Source organism: Anneissia japonica, unplaced genomic scaffold (genome assembly GCF_011630105.1).
Source record: "Anneissia japonica isolate Jap-2015-1 unplaced genomic scaffold, ASM1163010v1 scaffold287719_len1884721_cov185, whole genome shotgun sequence".
Lineage (NCBI taxonomy): Eukaryota > Metazoa > Echinodermata > Crinoidea > Comatulida > Comatulidae > Anneissia > Anneissia japonica.
In genome coordinates this window covers 1,749,610-1,757,819 of record NW_022715822.1, presented here as the reverse complement: position 1 = coordinate 1,757,819, position 8,210 = coordinate 1,749,610, and the positions used below count along the sequence as shown (strand labels likewise).

Genomic DNA, 8,210 nt, shown 5'->3' with positions numbered 1-8,210 from the left:
ATACTTGGATTATGTATTATACTATCATATTAAAGTACAGTAGTACAGTATTTAGTATTCAGTTTAATATTTGTCATGTATAAAATTTATTTTACATTGAAACACATTTGAAAGCTAAATATACAGAAATAATATAAACCAGATAACAATATCAGGTAATACAGTAAACTATCCTTTTCCGGACACCACCCCAGTATATCTGAGTCAAGACTTTGGATCTTGAAGATTGATATTGTAATTGTAATAAAGGCCAGTACTATAGGTAAAACTATCCCCCGCTGGACACCATTCCAGCATTTCTGAGTCATGGATTTTGGGCCATAATGAATTGTCAAATATTAGGTTTAAAATGCTAAAACCTACATTTGGTCATCATGGCCTCACCAACGATGCATCTCATTTCATTCATAGTGAGACCTCACAAATATGATACTCACCAATCTCGCTTTCATTGTCTTTACTTGTTTCTTCACCTTCAGCTGTTAAACTTCCTGAAAATAGTGAACATTCATGACGATAAAAGTACAGCAGAAAAACTGATCAACAATTAGAGTTCTTAAACAAATTCAAACTCCAAGCACAGCACAAAGCCTATGAGACTTAGTGACTGCCATTTTAGTATAATACTGTATACCTTACTGCGAACATTACAATTCATTATAATTAGTATAGTTAAATGACCCTTGTAAACAATTTTCCAGTAAACAATTCTCCAATAAGAACAGCCCTACAAATAGGTAAAAATGGCCCAGAAGGAAAATATATGACTATTAAAATTTTGAAAGAAATAAATATTTAAACAAATTAAATTCAGGATTTTATTAAAGAAATAAATATCATTAATTCAGGAATCAGGTTACAGCATTGTTTATCACCAAAAATTCTACTTTGAAGTGTACAGTAATCTATTATGTGCAATGTAACTGTATTTACTCAGTTATAATTCAATCCATGCACCTGTCTCTTATACACATCGCACTTTGCCCACCTGTGCCTTAAATAATCAATGTACAAGAAGTGATGCTGTGGGTTTGTTACAGTTTGTGGTTCTTGAATCATTGTGACGATGATGGATGGAGATGTGTATAGCAGTAGGTATGTAGAAGGTGATCTATTCTGGGAAGGGAAGAAAAAAGTTTAAAAGTAAATAATTTAAGTGTAGTTAAATATGATATTCCAAAAAGGATGAGTTAGTTCTCAAGATAGGAGTATTTTGGTGTGAATCACACGAAGGATAACCCACTATTAGGGCGAAGACTTGTTTCCAGTGGGTCCATCCAGTGGTGAATTGGCCAGTACCCCGGGAGACAATCCCCTACTCTTTAACATGCACATGGGCCATAAATGCACACGGGACCAACGGCTTAAACATCTCATCCAAAGGACGGTGCGCTATCGTAGCTTGCATTTCAGCCCTCCAGCTGAAACATAAGGAGAGGCAGCGGATGGGAATTGAACCGAGGACCAAGAGATCTCCACATTTAAGAGCACACACTTATTTATTTATTTATTAAAAATTAGTCGCAATATATATAAATACATACTGTATGTTAGACACTCGTATGTAGATTGCTTTCATTGTTGTAATCAAGAAAAAGATAAAGTAGAGTTTGGTACAACAAATGAAGGTATTATTACCTGTAATGGTGAATATCTTTGAGAAATGTCCCCTTGTTTTCTGGTTTATTAGTGAGTATCCCATTAGGATAAAGGTCAACTGACATGAGGAAATTTAATAACTTCATCAGGATTCAAACTAAGATCTTCAAAGAACAGTAGGTTACCATATTCCTCTTTAGCCCCTGTCCAGACTATCAAATTCTATTATGAAAAAAAAATGTTGTACTGTCTACCATACAGTATTCAGGCATGTCACAAGTTTTTTTCACATAAACTTTGATAGTGTACAGTAGACAGCGCTTTACTGTACATACCCAGTTCATCTTGTGTATCAGCATCATCTGGCAGATCTGCCATCAAATTCTCCATTCTGTAATCTAGGCAAATTACAATGAATACTTAGCATTATGAGTTTTCAAATCATAAAATATTAAAGTACCGAAAGGTCCACTGATTAATCTCAGATAAGAGAGTATAATACATACTCCAAGTATCAAAATACACGCCATCGGGTCGGGATTCAATATTTCGACATTAATTATGTCATCATCGATCAGGAATGATGATGACATTGAATTTTTACTGATGATGACATAATTAATGTTGAAATATTGAATCCCGACACGATGGCGTGTATTTCGATACTTGGATTATGTATTATACTATCATATTAAAGTACAGTAGTACAGTATTTTGTATTCAGTTTAATATTTGTCATGTATAAAATTTATTTTACATTGAAACACATTTGAAAGCTAAATATACAGAAATAATATAAACCAGATAACAATATCAGGTAATACAGTAAACTATCCTTTTCCGGACACCACCCCAGTATATCTGAGTCAAGACTTTGGATCTTGAAGATTGATATTGTAATTGTAATAAAGGCCAGTACTATAGGTAAAACTATCCCCCGCTGGACACCATTCCAGCATTTCTGAGTCATGGATTTTGGGCCATAATGAATTGTCAAATATTAGGTTTAAAATGCTAAAACCTACATTTGGTCATCATGGCCTCACCAACGATGCATCTCATTTCATTCATAGTGAGACCTCACAAATATGATACTCACCAATCTCGCTTTCATTGTCTTTACTTGTTTCTTCACCTTCAGCTGTTAAACTTCCTGAAAATAGTGAACATTCATGACGATAAAAGTACAGCAGAAAAACTGATCAACAATTAGAGTTCTTAAACAAATTCAAACTCCAAGCACAGCACAAAGCCTATGAGACTTAGTGACTGCCATTTTAGTATAATACTGTATACCTTACTGCGAACATTACAATTCATTATAATTAGTATAGTTAAATGACCCTTGTAAACAATTTTCCAGTAAACAATTCTCCAATAAGAACAGCCCTACAAATAGGTAAAAATGGCCCAGAAGGAAAATATATGACTATTAAAATTTTGAAAGAAATAAATATTTTAACAAATTAAATTCAGGATTTTATTAAAGAAATAAATATCATTAATCAGGAATCAGGTTACAGCATTGTTTATCACCAAAAATTCTACTTTAAAGTGTACAGTAATCTATTATGTGCATTGTAACTGTATTTACTCAGTTATAATTCAAACCATGCACAATAACAATTATGTATACGTACACTATAACACACTGGTGATGATTGGGAAGAAATTTTCATTTAACGATCATGGTCGGGCCCTGTATTGCTGATGTACTGTACTACATCATGCAGTCAAATCACCAGTACATACAGGGTAATTACCTTGAAGTTGAAGAATTCATCTCCAAGAAACTGTTTTTATACAGTATGTACAAGTATTCCTATTAAGCACCACCAGTAAACAATAGTACAGTAAAGATGTGCTCATTTCATCCTTCTTTATCTTACACTATCTTTACTGCCTTCCCTCTCTACCAATAACAGGGAGTGGTGTATACAACAGCTTACAAAATTAGTTTACAACTGGTGTAACGATAGCCACAAAAATATTAGATTACATAAGAATACTATTTTTATACTGGCAAATCAGATATCTGTTTAGTCTAAAAATAGAATAATAAAGCATACCTTCTTTTTCCTGGTACATTTCAGACTTGTCTTTGTCATTGTCAACCTCATGGTTCTCCTGAACGTTCTTTCTCTTAACAATCTGGTCAATTTCATCGTAAAATGGTATAGACGCTTTCGTCCATCCCGATTTGCTATTGGATTTTGCTTTCACATACTCGCGTCTGAGATTCTTTAGTTTATTTATAATTTGAGTGGTTGACATTGTCACATCTAAATCTTTTTTAAACCGATCAGCTATTTCTCTGTATACTGAATTATTTCTCCGTGTACCATCTAGGCGCCCTTGGGCAGATGCCTTTCCATACACTCTCAATAAAAATCGGATATTGTCATGGGTCCACATGGTTGCTCTGCTGTAGGCCTACTTCAAGAAAACACTCCAGTCTAGATGAGTCTAGTTATTGTTTTGAAGGCAATTTTGTTTAGACAAACACCACAAATGTATTATAACCCGATTCAAATAGTTGCTGTTTTACACTGTACTAAACACTGCAAATCTAAAAACAGTATTTCCTGCCTCACTGATCCAGATGGTAAACAATTTATACCTGCCTCAAGAATTACACTGTAATGCAATATCCAGTGTACAATTCAGTGTTACATAATTAGATATGCATGAATGCATAAGAATGCCTGTTAGCTATGGAAGGCAAAAATGGCATTAATGTACTGGATAACTATGGAATGCCATAAGGGCATTAAAGTATACCTACACTACACATGTAGTATGTGATTATTTTTTGGTTTCATTTTTTAATATCAATGCTGGTGCAGTACTCTATGCTGTGGTAGTGGAATTTTTATGCAAAATTGAATGTGTTAGGGTTCATAGAATTTTTCTGTAAAATGGAATGTGTTACGGTTCATTTCAGCATGTTTACCTCCATGATTTCAGTTCATTTCATTTGACAGGCATGCCAAGTACAGGTTCAGTGTAGCTTTATCAGGGAGTTGGTAATTGGTTGTTAAGTTTTGACAGATGACCAATGGCTAATAGCATCTTGTCTGATAATGGGTAAATGAGTAATTTTGACCTAGTTTCTGCATTACATTCATACTCCTTTCAGGAGTCTTCTTTTTATTTACACATCAGAAAATAACAGTGCCCTCTGTTGATAACTACAATTTTCTCCAAATTCTCCAGTAAGAAAGATGATTACTTCAGCACCATGTAACGCAAAAACATGTTTATACCGTAGCATTTCTCCCAGTATTTCCAGCTTTGTTAAGATGGACACACCAAACAGAGTCACGTAAGGCCTATGCAAGGACTATATCCTCCCTCACTCCACTCCATTGGGTCCATGGGTTGTAGCTATTCAGCTACAACCCATGGACCCAATGCCATTGTGACAGTCTCACAAAAAGAAACAATTTACCGGTATGTAATTTTCGGGGTCAAGTTTGAGTAATTTTCATTATTTCTATATTGAGTAGTAACTTTTTAGCAGTTTTAGTCTTTAGGAATTCAAAAATACACTTTATAAAGCAAAAAAAAATAATTTTAATGATCACTCACCGCATGATTCCAAGGAGCATCATATTCTTGATGAAACCCGGAGGGCGCTCTTCCCGTGATTTGTGACGATAAAGACAACAAGGTATAAACATTTTGAAAAACCCACATATCGTTGTCATAACCATTTGCACAGATCCTAAAAAATAGCATCATTCCATGAAAAAAATTAATACAAAGTAGTAAATGTTTCATTTCATGAATGTTTCAAATCTGGTGTAAATTCAGATATCTTGCAGGTAATAATATATTTTAATAAATGATTATCAGATAATGATGTAATTGGTTGATATATTTTTGTACTCAATTATTAATTTTTGTAATGTTCTCTATATTGTAATTTTTTTATTGATATTATTAGCAATTGTCTTTTCTATACTGTCTGATTAAAAACCTCTACCATATACTACTGTATATTTTTGTAAATAATATAAATTAATTCATTGTAACTAGACTTATCAACTGGTGAATTACTTGTTTTATATTGAATGATAAATTTTGTAAATATGTTTTCTACACTACTACCTTTACATTGTTGGACGAATTTCTGTTTATGTCGTGTTAACTGTATTGTTTAAATATGATTGATAGGATTTGCATGCGCTCTGGAATCAGCTTGACAGCGTAGAGCGCTTTTTAAATGTCACTTATCATTATTAATAATTAAGGAATAAATTAATCAATCAATCAATGAAACCTGAGAACTTTATTTTGTCTTGAAGTTAATGCAATAATATTTTTATTTATGGTTTGTGTCTACTGCCCTCTTGAGGGCCAAGAAACTATCCTACACACTGTTACACTACAGTGCTCTGTCCACACTATCAAATTTTATGTGACAAATAAATGTGATACAATGCCCATATATGGGCACACATACAAAAATTTGTCCAATAAAATATGACAGTGTGGACAAATGTTTAGATTTTTCATGTCATAGTCTATCATTTTCAAGAAAAAAGCATTTCCTAGAATTAGATTTTTAGTGATTTCTGGTAATTTGATTGATTTTTATCAACAAAATTACTTTTACTTTATTTGCAGTACAAAGCTGTAGCTCATAAACCCTTTGCTAAAAATATTTAAAAAACACACATTTACGTTAGAATACATTAATATCCCATTTAGCCTTTAAAAGTAAGAATTGTATATTTTATACTCAGGGAAACGAGGGTAGAAATGTAGTAGTATTGAAACAGCCAAGGAAAGCCTCTACAAACAGTACCGTAAATGCTCGAATAAGTACTGGCACTCTTGAATAAGCGCCGTACCAAACCCTGATTTTTTTTTTTTTAGCTAAAGCGCCACAGCACTTAATCAAGAGTATTATCTTACCCTGAGTGTAATTAAACACTTTGAGAAACAGGGTTTTAAATACAATGTATATAGTGTTAAAATAAATAAATAACACAATGAATACACAAGCATTTCTTCATAGACGATCATTTACGTTAACGTAGTACCTATTATAGGCCTACTGTACTATGGGAGTACGCGAGATACAGTAGGTAACGTGGGAACAGGCATGGAATGAGCCACGCCGATATTTATTTATAAGCGCCACTCTTGAATAAACGCTGCTCTCGAATAAGCGCTGCACTGAAGCACCTGAAAATTTTAGAAGCTGCGCGGTGTTTAATCAACCATTAACAGTACTTAATTACATGAGCTAAATGATTACAAATCTGGGGTCCCAAGTTTGAAAAAAAATTCATTCCAGGAAATCTGATTAAATGAGCTTGCTTATCAAATTTAATCATATTTTGCTGCGCATGTTGATACCCACCAGCACTGACATCCATGAAACAATTTATAATAAAGTAGTAAAAACATGCAAATATTATGAATTTGTGGGAGATGAGTTGTTTTCGAAGAGATTCTTGCTAGCTTGCGGTGGTGTGAGAGGCTGTGCCGTCTTCTGGCAGACTTGGAACCCCAGATAAATACACTTAAACCGAGTATTCCATATCTCAAATTAAAATGTTCTACTAAATGAGTCACAATGAACGAGGTAATTTTATAGTAAAATGGGTCAATTTAAAATGAACATACGTTGCTTGTATACTGAAGGAGAGCTTATAATATACAGTTGAAAATTAAGTGATGATTGGGAAAAACCACAAAAATTCAATATTTTAGCACTTACATGAAATAAGAGATTATCGTTTTATTGTTATGAATGTGTCATCCTGCTATATCAATGCAAAGGTGATTTAACTAGAACAACTGTGTGCGTTATAATTGGAATGTGTGTCATGTCATATTCAGGAAATTGTATTTATGTGGTCTCTCTCCCCAAAAGGAAGAGCAGAAATTATTAAACAAACCCTTACTACAAAAATTTAGGCCATAAAACAATCTAAATTTATTTTAAAAATACTTAATAAATACATAGGCATTTACAAAAAAAAACATGTAATACATTAACACACAATAATGTGAGGAACAACTAAAATTAGAGATATTCTATTGCAAGGTAATATAATAAAAAGATTATAAATGCGTTTCCGCTTTCCGTCGGATTTGCTTTAAAACAAAATCTACTTGATTGAAGTAGGCATAATACAAAAAAAGGCAAATAATGCGAGGACTAAAATTTGAGATGCAAGGTTTATAAAACAAAAAAATTCTAATATGCATTTCCGCTTTTAAGGCCAAGTAAAAAAAAAGTAGTTTCTCGAGGTAATATTTTGACAAAAGGAGAATGAGGGCGCTTTTATTTTCTTTTTCTTTTACTCTGAGGTATGGCACACCCAAGATGGTCAATGGGAAACAGGTACTATTTCCTTAATTATACCAATAATAATATAATAATATAGAAATTTATATAGTGCCTTTTGCCAAAGGATACAAGGCGCTTAGAAAAGGTTTATTGTAGGAAGAGGATTATTTAGGAAATAAATGAAAATAGTTTCATCCATGCCGACATTCCGGTCGGTTAGCGTGAGCCCAGACTGAATTCTGCAGAAACTTCACATCGATTTTACACACGTGATGTAAAACAAAATGTCGGAAAACTTTTC

General features: G+C 33.2%; 2 protein-coding genes across 2 annotated transcripts in view; both read right to left on the bottom strand.

Moving 5' to 3' along the window:
• Positions 1–4,241, bottom strand: part of LOC117109407 — a 9,488-nt gene extending 5,247 nt beyond the window's left edge. Inside the window, exons 1-3 of the mRNA XM_033251757.1 lie at positions 3,669–4,241; positions 2,699–2,752; positions 1,935–1,997 (exon numbers count right to left, since the gene is read on the bottom strand). Coding sequence (XP_033107648.1) covers positions 1,935–1,997; positions 2,699–2,752; positions 3,669–4,014 — 463 coding nt within the window. The 5' untranslated portion in view covers positions 4,015–4,241. The remainder of the gene's footprint in view (positions 1–1,934; positions 1,998–2,698; positions 2,753–3,668) is intronic.
• LOC117109406 (solute carrier family 35 member E2A-like) overlaps positions 1–8,210 on the bottom strand; it is a 31,108-nt gene that overhangs the window by 15,130 nt on the left and 7,768 nt on the right. Inside the window, exon 3 of the mRNA XM_033251756.1 lies at positions 5,191–5,326. Coding sequence (XP_033107647.1) covers positions 5,191–5,326 — 136 coding nt within the window. The remainder of the gene's footprint in view (positions 1–5,190; positions 5,327–8,210) is intronic.